The 21,549-nt window shown below is 41.0% G+C and overlaps 1 protein-coding gene across 6 annotated transcripts in view; it reads left to right on the forward strand.

Annotated features, from left to right (window-relative positions):
- The window catches only part of DAB2IP (DAB2 interacting protein), a 210,694-nt gene that overhangs the window by 63,993 nt on the left and 125,152 nt on the right, over positions 1-21,549 (forward strand). For 4 of the 6 annotated variants that reach the window (XM_049832022.1, XM_049832021.1, XM_049832023.1 and 1 more), the window contains exon 2: positions 2,793-2,896. The exons of 1 other annotated variant lie outside the window; for it this stretch is intronic. In XM_049832022.1, the coding sequence (XP_049687979.1) occupies positions 2,793-2,896 (104 nt within the window). Of the gene's footprint in view, positions 1-2,792; positions 2,897-9,654; positions 9,848-21,549 lie in introns of those variants that run through there. One more of the 6 variants, XM_049832030.1, reaches the window with a different exon arrangement.

The following is a 21,549-nucleotide window of genomic DNA, read 5'->3' on the forward strand; positions in this document are numbered from 1 at the left end:
TAATCAAGTAGTTTCTTTATGACAGTCCAAAAAAAGAAGGCTGCTGTTCAGAGGAACAGGGTGGGATCCTCAGTGTGAGATGAGATGACACCAAAGGACTTGGTTGCCTCCTTGAGATTCAAAGTGCAGCATTCTGCAAAGAAAGTGGCCAAGACATTAGAAGGCTTGTCTGGAAGTTGTGAAAGCAATGAACTGGCTGATTTTGGCTGACTGGCTCTCATGCAGGTTATGTGGCCACTGGTGAGGAATTATGGGCAGAATTTGCAACCAAGGCAGGTGATGCTAAACGGGCACTTCACCCAGTCCATGGGTGGAATCTCACAATCTGTCCTTCTGGAATAGTTTAAGATACATCTCAGGAATCGTTGAGTGGAATTGCAGGTATTAGTTGTTTCTTACAGATCCCGGGTGACTTCAGTCTTTGGCAAGGGGAGAACCTTGCTAAGGGGACAACCCTCCTTGCTAAGGGGGTTGGCAGCAAACTGCAGATTGCAGAGGCTGAGAATTGGCAAACAAACCACCTCTAAGTTACACTAGTTACGAGAACATTGTTGTCTGAGATGTTCTGAAGTATAGGTTGTTCCATCTCTGGTTTTCTTTGCATACTAATTTGTAGAAGCCTCCCTCTAGCAGCGTTTACCATCTGATTTCCCTTTGCAGCAGGTGTTCTTCTTCAGGCCACCTCTCATTCCCAACCAAGAATCCTAGCAATGATGTAATACTCATTGGCACACCTGTTGCCTGTGAAATTGTGTATTAGAAGGAGTTCCCCCAATGTTTACTTCAGCTCCATTTTTTAAATTTATTTTTATGCTCATAATTTTTAAAAAGAGAAAAACAGCTGTGTGAAAAATCTGCTTTTCAGTGTCATTCTGAAAGTATTGTTGGTTTGCTGTTGTCTTTGCTTGGATTTCATATTTTTTAGTAACTAACTCAGTGTTACATGTCCAGACTGTCTTTCAAAAGTTATAAGGATTTCTGTAGATCAGAAGGGTTTGTTGATAAGGTGACATGAAGGACAGAAAATATTTGTGGAAAAGAAGCCTACAGAAAGGGAGAAATTCAGTTAACAAAAGTCCAACCCAGTGGATGTGGATAAATAAAAGAGTAGAGAAGATTCTGGTGCCTGGGAGAGTAAGAAGTATGAGTTTCATTCATCCTCTCCAAAGCTTATACTATTCTGTATTCAGGAGACCATGATTTGATGGCAGTTGACAATATTTTGATACGTATTAGTGTGTCGCAAAAAAAAAAAAAAAAAAAAAAAAGCCGCAAGAAGACAGTTTTTGACAAAAGCCTTTCCCCAGCTTGCACCTTACCAATGTATTTATATGCCACCTGATATTTGTTTAATTTTTGTACCTATTTTGAGAATTTTTAAACAGTTTGGGGTTGATTTTGAACGTAAAAATTCTTCATGTCCCCAAAAGTCTGGCTGTGAGTGAAAACTGTGGAGTTCCCACTCTTGGATGTGGTCAGTGCCGCTGCAGGGCAGGGACCAGCAAAAAAAGAAGCACTCAGCTCAAAAGCATCCCATGTGCTTACTTTCAAAGGAGCAGCAAAGTAACTGGTGTTTGAAAATGAACTACTCCTCTCTACTAGGAGATTTACTCAGTCCTTTGTTTCATACTCCTGACACTTTATATGGGCTTAAGCTCTGCTCATAAACATGATTGGGCTGTTACTTGTCACCTGCTTGCCTTGCTGTAGAGATCTATATAAAGACAATTTCTTAACCTGCAAAGCCACGCGCAGATCTCTGACCCACGTAGATTCATAGAGAAGACTGTGCAGCAGTCTCCTCGCCTCCTGGAGAGCCGCAGCTCTGTTCGAGGAGGACGAGGAGGAGGAGGAGGATTCTTCTGCCCTTGTCTCATGTGTCCACTCCTGAGAACACTGTAGTCCGGACACCTGAATTTTTTCTTGAAGTTATCACTAACTGCCTACATGATCCTGACCATAGGCCTTGCCCATTTTCTAGACTTCCTGATGAACAGAATGGAGATGACACAGCTCTGCCTTTTGGGTGATGGAAACGCTTGGCTAATAAGGACTCTGGAATGCTTTGGGAAGGGAAGATGATTACAAGGTCTGAGCACCACTGAATGGCAGCTTGGAAATAGGTCTATTTTTATGAGCTCCATGGTGCTTTCAAAGAGGGTTTGTGAGCTGAGGAAACACCACCTCATAATGCTGTTGCTGACCTTACCTAATAGCTTTCTAAATCTTCTCAGTGTTAGGCATATTTGTTAATTTAGCCTTTTCAGCCCCCTCCCTTCCTCACCAGCAGGGAAAGAGGTAAGTATTCCTATCGACATTTTATACCTTAGCAAATGCAGGATTTAACAATTTTTTCCTAGTTACAAAGCAAATTGCTAGAGGAATTAGAGAGGGAACTTAAGCATCCTGTGCCTGTAACCCCATTAGCAGTTTCCCTTAGGAGTATGAAGTCCACAAGTGCATGGATCTGTACTTTGCATATAATTCTCGCTCAGCTCAATACATTTTCTGTTTACCCATCTGCAGACTGGAAATAATGATAATGCCAACCTGTCAGGCATTATCTGAAGCTTACAGTTGTATAAAAAATGCTAATTGTTGAAGGTGAAAGTCTTGCTGATTGAACATTGTTCTAGGAGGCTGTGGGAAATACGAGCGGGGTGGTTGTGTTGGCTCATTTGCAAGGGCATCTCAAAGGAAGAAGCCACATTTTGCACGGCCTGCTGACGTTCCTGGGCTGTCCCTGTGCTTCTGTGGTTGTAAATGTCCTTTGTTTTCTGTACCATCCACAGAGTCCCCCCCCGAGAGGTGCGGGCAGAGGCGCAGCATGCCCAGCGGGGTCACTGAGAAGAACCCCACCATGGAGCCTGCCGCCACGACGCCCTTTCGGGTCACGGTAAGCGTCTCTCCCCATCTTAATGATTGTTATGGCATCTTAATGATCACTACGGGGTTTTGCCAGAAGGGAGAGGAACTTGCTCATCCTGAGAGAAGAGGTGGTGTACGTGAAAGTAGCTGATTACTTATTTTTAAGTAAATGTGTTGTTAAATACTGTTAGCAACAAGCAACTCTAAAATATTTCTTGGTAGAGCAACAAGGTTTGAATATGAATATGGAGCAGGTCTGGGTAAGTTGTTTCACTTGGGAGACGTTCCTGGTGAATCCTAGGGCAGTGCAGTGTATTTACTGGTCTGCAACTGTACATTACGTCCTCATACTCTGACAGACAGAAAATCTCCTGTAGAAGAACCTGTCATTAACTAACAGGAAACCTGCCAAGCTGGCGATTCCACAGAGCCTAGAGGAGCTCCAGGAGGAGCCTAGAGGAGCTATTCACTGTTCTCCATTTCTTCCATCCTTTTGCTTTGAGATGCTCTGCTAATAACACTGTTTTGTTGTGGTAGCAGTATGTAAAGAATGAAAAGTCATTTGGGAGTGGAGCAGAGCAGCACCACTAACATGAATAACAGTGACACCAAAATCAAACAGCACAAGCAGTGTCTTGTTGCTCCATGGGGAAGGGCACTGCTGTGTCCATTTTACAGAAGGGAGCCAAAGACCCAAAGAAGTCAGAGCGAGTGGTCGACTGAGAGATCCGTCGGTGCTGAGCCCCAACTCTGTGATGCTGCAGATAGACGACAGAGTAGTTGCCAACAGTTTCAGTGCAGTATGAGTAGGTGTGATGAGTCTAATCTCGGGACTCCCCTCTCCCTACCCTCTCTGCACTCCTACAAGGTCAGCTGCTTGGCCTGGCTCATGGCTTTAGAAGATAGTCCCTGTCATGCCTTGGAGATCAGTTCTGGAGTGAGTTAAAAGTCTTTGTTTCTTCTTTAGTTGTAATGTGCACAGGGGTATGTATCCCTGCCTCCCCGCTGATATAAGTCATCTCTCTAACATGCTGCAGGTATTAGATAGACTTCTAGAGTGGATCACAGTAATTTTTACCACAAGGGTTTTGTTATCTAAGGAATGATATCAAATCCAAGTAATTATTTAATGTAAGAGTACGCTTCACTGACAAATAAAAGCACAATGGTGTGATCAAAATAAGTATTTTTTTGAAAGTGGGCAATAAACATGCAACTGAGAGTAGCTGGGGTTTTTTTTTGTTTTTTTTTCTAGTGTATCATCAGCCTGGATACATCTATACTTAATGCAATAGTCTTGGGAGGCTGGAGCTTTGTAATCAGCTGAAGTTACTAAGGTCTTTTGGGTAAATTTAGGGTAACCTCCAGTAATAGCGAGAGAGAAATCTATTTAGAGATTTAAAAAAAATAACTACAAGCATAAAGGATACACAACTGGAGATGGATATACCCAGTATGAGCAATAGCCAAGGCAATCAGAAGGTTATCCTTTCAAGAGAAAAACGTCTGCTATTTGTGGATAAGAAGTTTGCACACAGTTATTTTTATTCAGAGAAGAGGCAAATGGTCTTGGAGCTGGTGTGCTTGATATATGTTTATAGGTTTTTCTTTGCAGGCCACACCTACTTTACAGGCTCACCTACTTCATAACAAACCTAGATAGGTAGAACCAGAATTTCAAAGGAAACACAATGGTGCAAGCTAAAAAAAATCTGAGCACACCCAGTTCACCTGAGAACATTTGCACTGATGAATGAATCATTGATAGCAGTTTGTCAAAGCAGTTTATTTTAGTTCTAGAAATTCTAAATTTGTGAATGCATAACATTCGCTGTGGAGCCATATCCTGTAGCCATGATATGCGAACACATGCTGAATATATGAGAGTGTGTTTTTTGGTACTGCCCTATTCGCTAAATGAAATGGGCAGAAGTGATGAAAACAGTGAGCGGATGGCAGGAGATGAGTTCTGTTTTGAAGGAGTGTGGCAAATAATGAAGACAAACAGAAAAACAATGGAATATGAGACGTCTTTAAGCATTTACTGTAGGGGCATGTTTGGTTTTCTTTTTCTGGAGTTGATGAAAGTTACTCTGCTAAGAGCTCCCTGTTCTGACAGGTCAAAACAGAGAGGGATCGTCTTTTGGTCTGATTCCTCTTGGGGTATCACCATTTTGCTAAGCAAGGTGCATCTTGTTTCAATGCCGAGAGGGAAACTAATTTTTTTTCTCTAACCCCCTTGTTCCACAAGCCATATACCCTCTATCTGAATTGATTATCAGTTACAAATGCTCTAAACCTCTGAGCATGGCAGACAGAAACACAGTGAGACTAACTGAATAGGCATGCTTTTGCTTTGTGCCTTTCATTTATCAGAATCTATCTCAGTAAATGAGTATCTTTGAACCTTAAACAATATACTACTTGTTGATGAAAATGGCAAAAATTATGGGAAAACCTGGATTCTTTGCAAGACAGAGGATTTGTGAGTATTTTTCTTAGTGTACTTGTAGTCAGTGAAAATAAAATGCTGTTTATTCCTTTTCCAATGGCATATATCCTGCTTCATGTTTCTAGAGAATTCCTATCTTTAAGCAGGTTAGCTGTTGTTAGTGAAGCAGCCTATGTGGGATGTGATTGCTTCCTTTGACTGGCTGTGTTATTCAGTATGGATTAAATAAGGGCAGTCATCACATGGATAATACATAGTATTTGTCTTCTCTGAGTTACAATCCACTATCATCACATTTCTGTTCCTGCTCAGCCCTCCGAATGTTATTGCCATTAATATGAATGGCTTCATTACATACAGTTTTTATGGCTTCCCAGATTTCAGCAGATGTCTGACTGAAGAAATATATTCTCCCTCACCTTCCTTCATTAACCAGAGGAACATTAGCAGTCAGTCCACTCCAGCCACTGGGAATAGTAATTAGTGCTTTAGTTTAGTGGTAATGCGATTATTGCTTTTGAGCCTGCTGCTGTAGGTTTCGATGTTGTAAGCTTTTCATATTTTACAGCTGATTGTTCTTCCCTGACATCTCCATCCTTCTGCTGTTTTGTCTCCAAGGGACTAGTAAGCTCAGGAGCCATTGCATTCAGCTGTTTTGACAGTGTTGCACTCCCAGTTGCTTCCTTCCATTTGAAAACTAAAGCAAACTAGGGTGGAAGTGCTCCCTTCACATACAGAAGTTTGCCAGGCAAGTTACAGTTAATTGGGCATTATGGCTTTTGTAGCAACTTTGGAAACAATGGCTCATGCTAGTTTTTTTGAGTTACGGAATATAACCTTGAAAATCGAGTCTTAAGATTTCTGCATCTTAATATGTGAACTAGCTGCTCTTGCTCCTTATACAAAAAGAAATTTTTAATAGAGCTTCCTCAGCATGAAAAAATCTTCCCTAGTCCTAGTTACTTCATGTTGTAAAATGATTATTTTCCATGTAAACCAACCTCACTTAACTTCTGTGCTATCAGAGCTTTGTACGATCTGATGCAGTCTAATGAATTCAGGTCTCTAATCCAAGTGACCGCTCATGTGAGGTCCCTGATTCTGAACCTGCTCTAAGCACCGACTTCAGTATTCAGTTTTTAGTCTGTCTGATTGGAAAACTAGGAGTGTATTTCACATCACCAGCTATACAGTGCTTTGTGTGGACTAGAAGAAATATTTCTGACTACTGCATCAGTGCCTAGAAACGAGATTTGGTGCATGTCAGTATAAAATACAAGCAGGGAAATTCTGGTCCTAATGAATTTATTATGTCTGATACACTCATGGAAGAGACTGACTGTCCTCACACACATTGCAGAGACATCTTTAGAGTTAAACGGTCTTGTTGGAACCCTTCCTATTTGTCATGATTCTTCCCCTTGAGTGAAGAGACCTAATTAACAGTACTTCAAGAAAAGTCAGTATCTAAGGATAGAAAGACAAAAGTCTTGACTTAGCATGCGATGTCAGTTAAAATGTTGCCCTCTTAGGCAGTGACCTAGAGTTGTCTCCACTGAGAATGGGTAATTGGCAGCAGCTGATGATGCTCAGGAGCTGTAGACAGCAATGTAACCAAGGGCAAACGCTGGACTCTTCTCCGTGCCCACAGGGAGATGAGTAAAGCCTTGCTGTTGACTGACGTTTACCTTTTAGGAGAATACAGAGAAGCATTCAGCCTCCCTGCATTGAATCCAGATAGCTTGAGGTGTGAGATGAGTTAAACCTGAAATTTGCGTTGTATTTTATGAAACACAGGGACCAGAAGATGAGACACTATGCTGGGTACTAATTAAATCCTCTTGCTCTGCCCGCCTTGCAGGGAAATCATGAGCAAGGGTGGGATTGCCGAGACTTGCTGTGTGATGACTTCTCTCCCATCTCATTAGAGTACTGCCATCTATTGGCTGCTTTTATTAGAGCCTGATTTATTTAGTTCTCTGTGCAAATATCCCAGGCCAAGGAAAAGTCCAAATTGCCAAAGAACCTGTGCAAGAGTTGGACTAAGCGATTGGATCAAGAAACCAGAATGATTTCTTGCTGTTAGTCTACCTCACTGACGGTGCAAGGAGCCTCATTCCAAATAGAGTGAATTACTATAAAATGTGTAGTCTGAATATTCTTAAAACGGTTTGAAAATGGCTCTCTGCCTTTCTTACAGAGCTGTGTCTGAAGAAGCATCTGTTTACTCTCTCTTACCCCAAAGTGCCAGGCAGAGTTCGGTATTTTCTTCCCTCCAGACTTTTAATCCTCAACTCTAGTATCAATCCTTTGCTTTCCAGGATCTCAGAAAACACCTCTGTGCTTCTTCTGGTTGAAGCCACACCGGCTACAAAAAAAAAACCAACAAAACAAAGCCAAACCAAAACACACTGCAGCTATAAGCTACATGATCAGGCTGTCCATCCATGGAATTGTGTAAATTGGATTGGAAGGGAAACAATTCTCAGAGAAGCTTCAAAGGCCAAACCCAGTGGTGTGAACACTCCTGGCCAGCTCATTGTCAGTCATGAGGATGAGTATCATCTCCTCGCTTTCTCACGTTCCTTCCTTGTCTGCCTGTTGTCTGCTGTTCTGCACTTGGAGTGTGATGTCTTGGAGCAGAAGCTGTCCTTTGTGGTTCATTTGTCATTGCTCTGCCTGTCAGGCCCTTTAATAATGAAGCATTTGTAGTCACAAAGAAATACGAAATCTTTTTCGGTTTTAGTTCTTCTTCTGCTTGTAATGTTAACTTGTTTTCCAGCAGTTTGTCTGCCTGTTTGGGTTGGGTACACAGCTGAATTTACAGTGTTACATTATAAGCTACTCTTACGGCATTCCTCCATCTATCCTGTTTTTAATCCTTGATAAATGAAGTATTAAATACTAATGGCATATCAGTAAATGGAAACTCCTGGAGAGATGAAAGTGAGTAACCGTTCTACCATTCCTCTTCACTGAACATAATCTGAAATAATGGGATCCTAGTTCAAGCTGCTGTGGACAATATATTGAAGGATTTTTTCCCAAGTTTTTGCCTGTGCATAATATACACTATTTTCCATTTGATTTTATTTGTGTGGTTTTTTTTTCAAAAGCAGTCATGTAAATTATATTATAATAGTTTGACTTTGGAGAATTTATCTTCCTGTATTATGTGAAGAGCTGAGTGGTGCTTCCCTCGGTATGATCACCCCTACTTTAATTGAAATGTAATTGTTTACTAAACCATTCCAACTAGAAGGGAAAATTACTATCATTTTGGTCTGTGGCTGCATACATTAAAGTACCCCTTTTACGGGGACTGAATTTGAGGAGAATAGGAACATTACCACATGATATATAAACAGAAAGCTATTATCATTAAACTGTCAACTGCAATTGAATTTGGATAACCAGTGTTAGTGGCACCAAGAAATATGTAAATTACTTTGAGAATGTATCTGTCAATTCAGTCACCCTTTCTGTAACAGGACATGCTTGGAAGCTTTGGGTTTCTGAGCATTTTAGGGATTGGAAAAAAACCGAGGTAATTTTGAGCATTTGCAGTTATTTCTAGTCTCACTGGTACTGTTTTGCAAAAATTAGGCGTGCTAACCTGACCGTCAGATTCTTTTTGTTGGGTACAACAACAGCATGCAGACTTTGTACTCTTTTACAGCATCTTTTGTTGATGGATTTCCAGGCTCTCTACAAAGGTGGCTACTTACTAGCACCCTCATTTTACAGCTGGGAAAACTGAGGTAGGAAAAAGTTAACTAACTTAAATTTGATCATGCAACAAAGCCAGGAAATATGTACTGAGCTGAATTTCTTAATTTCTAATTCCCAGTCCTGGTGTTAACCACTAGCTAAGCTACTCCTAATTACTTCTCTGAAATCCTCCCTCAGTTTCAAGAGAATGAAATATTCTTCTCAAACTTGATGCTGTCATGTGAAAATGAGTAAGTGGTTTTCTGGACTCCCGGGTCATTGTTCCCAGGTCAGACATGCCTGGCTTTCTTACTTGCTCGGCCAGCGTGCCATGTTGTCAAACTTCAAATTGCTTGTTATTAAAATTAGAGCCCTCTGTCATATTTTTCTAAAAGTCAGCTGTTAACGTAAATCTCTCGGTATTTTTGCTCTTCAATTTTTGCATGTACTTTATGAGACGTAGGATGAATTCTAGTTAAGGCATGAAAGATTTTGTTTTAAAAAAGGGAATCTTTTTCCATACTCAGTGCTACCTAGCACAGGAATTGGAAAATGGAACTGATTGTGAATATAATATGCTTAACTATGAGTCTGACCTTCTATATTGAAAATTTTCTAAGTAAACTTGCAGTTTCCAGTTGGGGGAGTACTGGAAGACAACATGGTTAAAGATATGTGGGATCGTCAGATTTCAGCACAGAGCTGCAGTCCAAACCACTGTGGATTTATTACGTGCATCAAGCAGGAGACAGGAATGACAGGATAAAAGACATGGTGCTATGACCTGCTTCACTGAAAAGGACTCAGCAAGGCAGGGTATGGATTTTTTTCCTTTTTGAACTGAATATGTTCCAGGGAGGTCTCTTTTTCAGAGCCTGCAGCTGTCTAAAGGACAGTTTTACAGAAAGGAAGAGGCATAAGGGCTCATCGACAGCTTAATTCATACACCGAGGCCACTTTTCTTTAAAAGTATTAGTAATCCTGTTTTAGTTTTTGCGGGGTAGAGCACGGTTTTGGACTGCTTTTGATTGCTATCAAACTGGCGTGGTTGGGCAGCAAAGCCCAGTGTTCCACAGGGTCTGTACGGACAGCAACAAGGCTGGCCCTGGTATGTGGCAGTCAGGAGGGGATGGAAGATGCCCTGGTATCATTAGCATCTGCTAGGTGCTTTGTATAAGAAGAATTAATGCAGCTTGGTCAACTCCTTGAGGGTAAGGATCCACACAGCACGCAGTCAGACCCTCTTATTTAATCTGCGGTGATGGCAGCTTCCACCAAGAGGGAAATGGCTGTGAATCACTAAATTGCTGTGCCCCAACTACCCCTGAAACATATTCAGACTAGGGGAGAAACTTACATTTTTGCTTCCTATGTTAGGCACAGGCAGTGGATTAACAGGGGCAGCTTATATATCCAGGGAAAATAAAATCAAATACTGTATAGTTCCCAGGTGAGAAAGGGGAAACCAAATATTTCACCAAGTTGCCTGACTCCGCAGTTGGTGTAAATTAGCACAGTTCCATTGATTTCACTTAGCTATTCCAAATGTTTACACTTTCTCCTCCTTTGAGGACAGACGGACCCACTCCTCTGGGTATGTGAAATCCCAGTGGCTTTCAGAGGAGCGTTGTTCAGGGTCCAAAGGAGGCTGACAGCAGAACATCCTTGGGTCTGTGACAGAAGATCACATCCTTGTGCCAGGAAAGAGACTGGAGACCGGGAAGGAGTGAGAGCGAGACAGCAGCTCCAAGCTCTGCCTTCCCAGAAAGCCTGAGCAAGATTTTGTGGGAGAAACCTGTGCTGTTGTCATGTATTTTTACTCTTCTCTTTAGATCTCTCCATTCCTCCACTCCTGTAGAAGCAGTGTTGTAGCCATATGAGAAATACCAACAGTTCCTGTATGTTTTCATTGAGAGGGCCCATGGGAGGAATATTTAAAATTTAGGCTGTAAGTAGGGCTAATAGGAAATGCTAATTCATATTTCATTCTTTTGATCAGTGTATATTGAATGATAATTACAGTGATAGTACTTGGCACTTCTGTAGCACCTTTCATCTGAGGCTGTTAAAGTGTTCTGCCAATCTGAATGAATTCAAGCTTGCAGTCACTGTGGGGTTGCAATTTATCATAATGCCTTAAAATAAATGGGGAAACTAAGGCACGGAAAGATTATATGACTTTTCCCATCTTTTATAATCTGTATAAAAGACTTGGGACTGCATAGTATTGCTGCTGGTCATCTTACAAGAAACAAAACCAACTCAAGGCATCATTTAAAATGGTGAAAATGATTAAAACTGTCCAGATGACTGGCCTTTACTCTCTAATACGTGTTTGGCATTTTTTGTGGCAGTTTCACAATTTAATATATGCTCAGGTGCTCTGTTGTATTTTTACCTGTGGCAATTGTTTGAATTCCCCCCCACAAAGACAGACAAACAATCTCAAACTCTCACTGGATTTTTCAGCAACATACTTGGATTCATATCAGTTCTTTAGAGTCTTCCATTTCCAAAGGATGATTTGAACAGAAATGGCTACCTCTTGCTCATTTCAAAACTACTACAAGAAAAAATTTCGTAGTATTTCAAGCTCTTCCCTGGAAGTCCAAGTGCAAACACCCTGTACGAATTGATAGGCTGTAGGGAGACAAATGAATCTGACTAGTTTCATTTCTGTGAAGTGGATGAAAGGCAAAAAGTAAACAAACAAAAGCTTTAATTTGTTAAAACCTCTAGGCACCGAAAAAAATCTCATATTGCTGGTAGCACAGAGAAAAGACGACCATTAAAATATACAACTTGACAGTGTCCCTTTAATTTGTTTCTGGGTCACAGATAAAGAATTGCACTGCAGATATAAAAGGTAGGATAATAAACACATTTTGTTCTCCCGCTTCCAATAGCACTGATATTATGCTTTCAGAAAACAAGTCAAAAAGTGTAAGGTATTATCTGAATCTCTTAGAGAGCTCCAGTAGAACATGAGTGTCCATTTAATCAGGACCTTCATCTCTGAGCTTTTTCCTTTTCGGAATTTGTATTGCTTTAGCTCATGGATACTAGGTACTAACTTAGATATTAAATTGATTGCAGTGGAATTAATAGAAATGTGTGTCATTGCCACAGTTAACACTGAATGGTTATCAATAAATTTCTTCCAAGTTTTAACTTAATTTCTGAGACATATTTTTTTCTCACTTAGACTAGACACTTCTCTTTAATAGCCATAACTATGCCATATTTTGAGCCATAATTTCTTGGACTTTCATTGTGATAGGTGGTTCACCTGTCATCTGCATACTTTGGTAAGATCTGAGGGTGCTGTGGCAGGAAATCATGTAAGAGATGCTCCATCCCACTTGGAAGTGATCTTGTCTGTGGTGTTGACCCCTGTGGAAGTGTCTGACTTCAACAGGCGTGGAAGAGCTTATGGCACTTTCTATTGAGTAGGGCTACTAAGTTAGATCATTTGGAAGTTGTTTTGGAGGTTTCTTCTTCCCATCCACATCCCAACCTGGTGCTGCCTAATGTGAGAATGTTTCTCCAGGTGGTGACACTGTTGTTCCAAGCCACGCACAGCTACTTGAAACAGCAGATCTGATTCGGATGGTCTCATGGCGATTACATGGTCTCATGACACTTGCAGCTGAATAACTTTTTATTACTGTGGGTCTGTATGTAAACATACATGTTAAGATGACATTGATTTCTGTATACTTTTTTCAAACTTTAGTTACCATGGAAACAAGATTCACTTTCTCCTCCATACTGTCGCTTTTCCTCAGCACTGCACTCTGATAAGGAGTAGACTGTATTTGTCCTCCCCACCCTCTTTTTTCCCCTAGTGAACAGTGATAGTCATGGCTCAGGCATCAAGGATAATTTGAGAGAGAGATGGTACAAGCTATAATGCCTTTCTTGAGGTATTCTGGTATTCCTGGGCCTGGCGCTCTGCCAGCAACTTTCGTGTCTTTACCTTTCTCCATAATTACCGTGGATCATATCTCACCTGCATCATTCTTCAAAGCACCAAGGAAATTAGCTCCAGAACTAATCATGTCTTTCTTTCCTAAATCGCTCTGTGTAGTTACGTACGCTGTTCCACAGAACGGCACTCACAGTGATCAGCATAACCTGCCTCTGCCTGCCCTTGTCTCCTCCCTTCGTTCCTGCCACTTGCAAGATCATTTCCACATTTTTCCCATGATGTGACAGTCTGGCCTGATTGGAGTAAATGATCAGTTCCCATGCCTTCTGTGGAACGGGTGGGAGATTTGCCCAAGCGTGTGTTCCAGGCTGTGACGTGCAGAGCTGCGTTGACTCGTGTCATGTTCGGAGAGCGGCTGGGAGAACTGAAGGGGCTGCACCATGGCTCTGCCTCCTTGCCGTGACCAAGAGAATTTCTGCTTGAGCTGCGCAGCGACCTCTGCATCCCGCTGTTCCAAGGCATGCAGGGAGTATAAGGAAAGGTGGAGCCCAGGTCTGTGTTCATCTGTTCTATGCAGATGTTGCAGGAGTGGGTAGAATCTAGGATTAGTTTTATTTCTATGCTCATCTTAGCAGCTGATTATCTACTTTAAGACTGAGAACAGAGATGGCCATGTCCTTAGACATACTTGGGAAATGGGGATGTGACATGGAACAAGATGGGAACTCAGCACGTCCAAGTAATGCTCCCCCATATCCATTAGATTCTGAGCACTGCAGTCACCTTTCAGAAGAACAGGGTCAAAAAGGCATCAGTATACCTCGCTCGGTGTTTTGTACCTCCCTGTCAAATCTAGATTGTTTTGGATATTTACAAATAGTCGTTCCAGTTTTGCTAATATTAGGAGGTAGAGGAGGGTACCTTCATAGCAAACAAGGCACTCGGAAAGTTGCACAACTGGTCTGGCAGCTGGCTCTAAGGGACAGCGGGCAGGCCATGCCTGCCTCCGGGCTTCAGACCTACTTTGAATGAAGCCTTCCTTGATAATTAGCAAGTGAGTCAAAAACTGTTAAGGAATAAATGAATGAGACTTAAATCTGCCTGATAGAATTGAAATTTCCTGCTGGGTGACAAAATTCTGCTTTAAAGATAGTAAATCCACTGCTAATAATTAAGCAAGAAATAATCACTGCCAAGAGCCCAAAATAGGATCTGCCACTTACAATGTCTGTCTTATTATTTTGAGGGATAAAACAGCAATGCACTTAATTTTTGCCTCCAAGTCTTGAAGGATATTCTTTTCGCTTCATATCTTTGGCAAACTTTCAATTTGAGTGTCCTAGGAAACATAATTGTCAGCTGTGTAGTTTATTGCTACCTCACATCACATTTTTCACCACCTTAACCCAAAGATCAGCCACAAGGTACAAACTTAGGAGGAAAAGGAAGGGAGTAAAGGTGGACAAAAATAGCAGGGAGTAGTCTTGCATTGTTTTTCATTTCAATTTAAATTGATGATTGAATATTTGTGGTTTCATCTGAAAAGGAAGAACTGTTGGGTCCTTTTCATTTTTATTTTGCATAGAGAGGGCAGGTAGAGACCTCACTACCAGTCTCTAGATGGAAGTGTGTGTATTTCTAGCCTCCGGTTTCTATTTTAATTAGGAGGGGACTTTGAGATTTTGAGAACTATCTTACAGATTTATAAAATGACCTACAGTTCTTGATTTTTTGTGTGGTATAATTTCAAGTAGAAAGATTCCTTCTACCCCATCCTAAGGACTATTGCCTGTTACAGTCCTAAGCTTTCTTAATCAAAAAATTGTCTGATCTGTGTGTCATGAAGGAGAGAAAAACTGCTGAAAGCACGGCTGGAATACTCTTGTTAAGTGTCATACGTGTGTTACATTTATCCCTTCATTGTAATTTTTCTTCTTTTTTTCAAAGCTATAAGCAGAAGGTGAATCAAAGTGAAATACTAATTTTCATAAATTTTGAGGTTAGGACAAATGAGCTGCATCTTAAGTATTTACACAATGTCTGGAAATTTAAGTTGTCTAGAAAGGTAGATAGGGAAAAATGCAAGAGTGATATGTTGTCTGAATTATAGTAGGTATTCACCGTACCTTTACAAAAGTTAACATTTTTGTTTGATTGCAGCTGTAATTATTGCTGAATACAAATGTTCCAATTCAAGCTTCAGAAATGTGGTGAAAGTCTTTGGAGCCAAGAGCATCTGCCTGAAACATGAGTTTCATATGTGAATGAGTAACTCTTACTGCAAAATTACACAATGAATCCCTACATTCAAAGGACAATAATAATTTTTTATTCTAAACATATCATCTACCAACTGCTTTTTAAAATTTATTGGCCTAGCAGCTGGTTTTGTGGAAAATGTGTTCTTAAAAGCACCCGGGGTTTGTCAATGAAAAAGCAGCGACTTGATACCTTTCTGTAGACTTAGAGTTGGTCATCAATATTGTGGAAAATGGGGTTACCTCTTCCAGTATTTGCTCTGCTCTGAAGATTTCAGATGGAAGTGAGTAGGAAGATGCCTGCTGACTAGATACAACATGACATCCGCGTGCTGCTCCAAGGCCATAAATCAAAGTAGGGAAAGCACGTGTAAAACACACTCATTAAACAGTTTACTCTGTATCATATAGCAAAAGTGGACTTTAAAAGAGAACATTAATGTAAACAGATTTATGGAGATGGTTTTCTCATCTCCACTGTGTGTTTATTGCTCATCCTGGAGAGCTTTGATACCCATTTTAACATGAGGCAATGTATTTGAATGGTTAGACTGCTGGCATAGGCATGAAGCATTCTTGAGAAGTAATCCTGGCTTTGCAGCTTATCTGCTGTATAGTCAGTGTAGCAAATCACTTAGACACAGCTACCTTCAAACTTGTTTCCTCTGTGACATGCCAAAAGAATCTATTTTGACAGTATTTCCTACCTGCTATCCCACCTCTACCTGTGCTCCCTCATTTCTCCCTTTCTCGCACAGTCAGCTTGTTGAAGCATCTTCCTATGGACTGTCTTTTAAAAGGCATATTCTCATTTCTGATATTGTAAAAGATTTAAGTTAATCTGTGTTATATGAAAAGATACTTTTTTTCCTGAAATCAAAGGGCAGATTGGTTTACCCCGGCTGTTTGTACGCAGCTTTTGTACCTGGTATAAATGTACTGAGCCCAGTGGTCATTTACCCACTGGAGCTGAAGTTCCACCCCACGGTAACGGTTCCAAAGTGCAGATCTTGAAAGCTCCCGGGCTTCTTGGACCATGGCAAAAGCACCAAAGGGCTGTGGATCAGGATGTCTGTGGCCATGTGCCTGGTACTGAATTACTTATCACAGCAAGCAGGATCCTTTGTATCGTTGTATGCCAGTACCTAGTGCACAGGCTTGAAGTCTTAAGAACCTGCAGGTGTTTTGCCTTGGATGCCTTCTATAAAAAGTCTGAGTGATAGAAACCATCAATCTTTGCAGAGTTTGGTTGTTCTTCGTGCCTGAATGGGATCACCAAGCATCCAAATATACATTGCTACCATGTCCTATAAATTCTTTGTTTTATCTTCAGTTAAATCGCAACTACATTTTAAAAGCAGGATGAATGTAATGATTCACAGCTGATAGCGAGTGTTTAAGTCATTATTATGCTACAAAAAGTATTGTAAAAGTTTAAATTTATGGGAGTGTGAATAATTTTCTGTCATCTGGGGATTATCCCTTTTAATCTAAAAGGCACTCATTCTCTCCATATCTGAGGTTTCAAAAATATTTGCCTGATTGGAATCTGTTGCTCTCCATTGTAAAATAAATCTCCTGCATGTACAGTGCGTGGGAGACTGTAAATGTGAAACTTACTACATTTATTGAAAGTCAAATACTTGAAACTATATCATAAACAACTGAAGTCTCTGAACTCATAGGGTATGTTTCCAAAGTAATGTTTTAGCTGTGTATCTCCTGGATTTGGAGTTTTTGTTTGAAATCACTTAAACTCTCATGAGTCTAACCCAGTGAGGTTGGTTCTTTAAAAAAAAAAAGCATAGAAAATTGTTACGGGATTTCTTAGGAGTCTAGAAATTGCTTTTCTACCTATTGCCTTCTATCTTGCATTGGATATTTGCTGAAAAGCTGGGGGTTTCCCCCAGCAGTACGATGGATTCCAGGTCTGTAGTAGCTATGCTTTTGAGAAGCTGCGTCCGGAATAATTGCAGGCATATCTGCCATTGCACAAGTAAGAATGGGCATTTTTTGAATGCAAACAAGGTATTAGCACAGCTCATCCGGGCTCACATGTAAGGTTTTACAGATACATACTGCCTGCAGGCTTCCTTTCAGAGATGCGTGATCTGAACTGCCTGAACAAGGGTGTACATCGGAAAGAAGCCATTAAAATACTGTCTTGGAAATTACTTGAATAGAGCGTGGTATATATGTGACAGTCAGCCATTCTGGCTGGCTTTCCAGAGTCAAGATTCAGTTGGTTTAACATGCAGGCAATTACCTGCAGTAAAGCAAATTATGATAAACATCTAAGCTTTGAGGTTTTAGGAAAAAAAAAATCACTCTCTAGGCCTAAACTGGGGGAGTGAGCATGTTTTGGTAGTGATACTTTGGGGAGGGATAGTTCATCTCTACCAAAAGGATTCTGGGCTTCCCTGCATTACATGATAAAGGGAAATGGAGACTTAACAACTCCTGGCATATTGTTAAATGGTTTTGGTATTCCACTCGCCTTCCTGGCTGTATGGAACTCCGTCTCCAAAGCTCCAAATGAGACCAGCTTGCTTTAGCCATTAAGGTTAAATGCCTTACTTTTATCTTTTCATAAATAATAGTAAGAATGACTGTCTGCTAGAGGCCATAGATGTTGGGATGTTCCCTCAAATTTTCCTTGATGAGCCTTACTGTGGCTGGATTAGTTTGTTTCTTAAAACCTTACTTGGAGAAATGTCTGTCTTTTTATGTTACTCGATTTTACTCTTTGCAGTAACAAGTCCCAGAATATGGATAAAGTGATGCATTTTGTTTGCTTTCTAAATGACTGCTGTAATTACATTAGAAAGCAGGCTTCATGTACAGTGTGAATCCTTTTTTTTCATTTAGACACTGCTGGGATCTTTAGGGACTATCAGAAGGCACTTTGCTTAGTCCTGAGGTTGTCAGGACATAGTTTTCCCTCTGCTGTAATTACAGCCTGCCATGGTGGTTGCCAGCACTTGGTTTCAACTTCTGTTCAGCAGTGACAGCTTTGTTCTAGGGGACTAAAGACGCTCAAGAACCTAATCTGAGCACAGTTCTCTAAGGAGAGAGAGAACAGAGGAAAGCGAAGCTCGGAGTCTCTTTTCCTGCATTCCAAGGAGAAGCAGAGTCCTGGGATGGCCACAGCAAGCCTGGTTCCAGGAGCTGGAAAACAGCTCCTGCAAGGTGTTACCTGGTCTAACTTCTGTTCACCTTTGTGAAGCTGGCACTGCCCAGCACCGCGCAGGACTTGCTCTGCTTCTGTCAGGATCGTTCTCACTAAAGACAAAGAAGTTTCCTATATGAACGCTTTGTCCTCTGGGATGGTTGACTCCCTTCTGCCAGTGAAATAAGAAAACTGTTTCACCCCATTGACATTCTTTCCCAGGTGGCATCCTTGCTTGGCTTCATCTAGGCAGTTTTCTTCTAGTTGCTCCTCTCTCTGGGTAAATAACTGGTTTTGTTCTTCAAGGTTACTTGCATTCCACCTGTATCTCTGTTTCTGCATCATTCATCCCTGATTGCTCAATTACCCTTCTCCTAGCTTCCTAAGGAATATTTGTCTGTCTTGTTCAGATATGAAATGTTGACAGTATGATAATTACGGAACTGTGAACAAATAATCCAGAGTAGTGTGGCTTTGTTTTAATAGGAGAACAAAAGAATCCAAATTGAAGAATCAGGCGATCCCTGAATAACAATGGCTGTTGAATTGCAGTTTTCTAGATTCTTCCTGGCAGTTGCATTCCTTCATTTGCACTCTGTTAACGTCCCGCCTGTTCCATGTGCACGTTACATGCAGGTCATCAGCGCTAGTCGGAGAGTGCAGACAGAGACTTCCTGAGTTTTCTGTTACTTTACTGTAAGGCCTTGGCTTGCCTGAAGTTTTTTGGTAGTTCTCTTGGTCAGGGACTAACGGTGTGTGCTGGCTGAGCGTGACTATTTCAGAGGCTGGGAGAGGAGTCTTTCCCTGGTAGAAATGAGCAGAAGAGAAACACAGTGAATTCTGCAAAGAAACATTTAGCTGAACATCAGGAAAAACGTCCTGAGAGATACGTGCCACTGAGAGCTGCCAGTCTGTGTAATTTTTTCTCCAGGGCAGTGGGAGAAGACCCTGTGACTGAGACATTTTCGACAAGGTAGGTAAAATCTTTTCAAAAATAGAGCATAAGCAGCAATCCTTTATTGGCCAGAGGTGGAAAAAGCATGAGATGTTATGTGTTGAAGCTATTGCTTCTTCTATCTGTGATTCGCTGATACTTGCACGTATTAGATTTGCCACATTCATAATTAACCCTCAGTGCCTCTCATTTGACGTAATTCCAGTTTTCATGACCTAGACAGACCCACACTCTCCCTTTGGTGACCTGTGGGACTTCAGTGCATCTTCTCTGATTTTTCAAATGGACTGAACTGAGTGTTTCCAATGACACTGCAAATTTGATTAATCTTTTGCCATAGAGGGACAGTGTTGCTAAGCAGCACTTACCAACATGAGCTGTTTCTCACATTCCAGGACTGCTTTATGGCCTGGCTCAGAGACATACCCTCTCGTGCACTTAAGTTCTGTATCTCCATGTTTATTCTGTAACTCTGGATGCCAGAGCACTAGTCTGACCACAGTGCGTGGAGCAGAGGGATTTGAGTTTTTGTTGCCACCTATCACTGGACATGCAATGTTTTTGCAGCTCTTTTTTCATTATTTTGGGTTTTATCCTAATTCCAAGGCACCTTGTCTCACAGGGGCCTTCCTTATCCCTACAGAATAATGTTTTAAGGTAGCATCAGTCAGAGCAAGTTGGTTCATGGATGGATGTTATTTGTTCTTACTCTCAGACGTAAGAATTCCTTACTTCACCTCATCTGTGTGTTTCTTTAGGGGCTCACAGGATGACTGGGAAGGGTCCTGAGATTTATGAAATAAAATTGAGAAAGAGAAACTGAGGGACTTTTCACCCACTTGAACGAAGTCATGCATTCAGCCTCCTCTAAAGAGAAGGAGTAATACATGTTAATCTATGTGCGCATTTCTAGGTCCAGAGATAATAAGCTGTTTTTGTTTTTCTTTTAAGTTCACATCTCTTGTGCTCTGCAGAATTCTGTAGGCTATTGCTCTCCTTTGCCCTGGGTTTGCATATTTGGAAAGTCTTACTGACTGGAGCAAGCTGGTTTTTGTTATGTAAACAGAATTTGGGTTTGTTGGTCGATAAACTTGCAAGACTATAACTTCTCAAGGTTAACTCGGCAAGGATTCTTGTAAGTTTGGGAATGTCTTCAAATGATGCTCTGGCTGACAGTCTCCTGCCTACCATATGCCCAAGTTCAAAACAGATCCTATGCAAGCGTTGCATATGCTAGAAGTGCACTCTTTGGGGAAGAGGACTCCGTAGGGGCTGTTCGGTCACCTCGTGAATAGAGCCCTTTATCACAGCTGACAGGAGAAGAACTGGATGATAGGAAAACAGCTTATAACTTGCAAGTTCAAATCAAAAGAGCTGACGGTAATAAATTACATATGAAGTGTTTGAAAGGATACATAAGCTTACAGGCACATGCCTCTATACACTGAACAAATAAAAAATATTTGATCCATAAAGGTCAGTGCTATACATGAAATTCCCTTCCTTTCTTGTATCAATGCCAGGAGACCGCTCGGTGGATTACTTCTGTTCTTGCGCTTCCAAGATACACATCTGATGCCTAAACTCACCCTCAGTATTTTTTTGGTCTGTGCACTTCTTGTTGTGGCTTAATGCAGTCGTGTTCTACAAAGAGAATAGTAGAGATGCACACATAGGTGTCTTTACCTGGTAACAAACAGTATCAAATGCTGCCCAGAAAAGGTTTCTGTTTTATTTTGAAAGCTAAGGCTAATATTGGTAGTTGTAGAAACAGGTAAACTCACTTTTTTGTGTACATTTATGGCTATAATGGGATGCTTAGCATTGGCAAGGCTCTACTTGGTTCACAAATACAAATACTAATTATCCATTCAGTGGAGTCTCAGTAAAAGATTATTTCCACGTGCTGTGGAAAAGCAGCATAGGTGCTGTGCAAGGGCAGAAAAAAACCCTGATTCCAGAGTTAAAGAAGTTTAATATAAAAAAATAAACTTAAGATTCTAAAGCCCAGAATAAGGACAGGTCTGGTAGAAAAGATTTACTCCCAGTTTTATACCTATAAGCTCACCCCTGATATACTAGAAAAAATGGACACCCGATATGAAATACTGCGTTACACATTTATACTCATGGCAAGTACTTAGTTATGGCAGTGTCATTATTATGAGTAGTGAAAAAAATTCTGACGTCCTCTCAAGTCCTCTG

This window comes from Accipiter gentilis, chromosome 29, assembly GCF_929443795.1.
Source record: "Accipiter gentilis chromosome 29, bAccGen1.1, whole genome shotgun sequence".
Lineage (NCBI taxonomy): Eukaryota > Metazoa > Chordata > Aves > Accipitriformes > Accipitridae > Astur > Astur gentilis.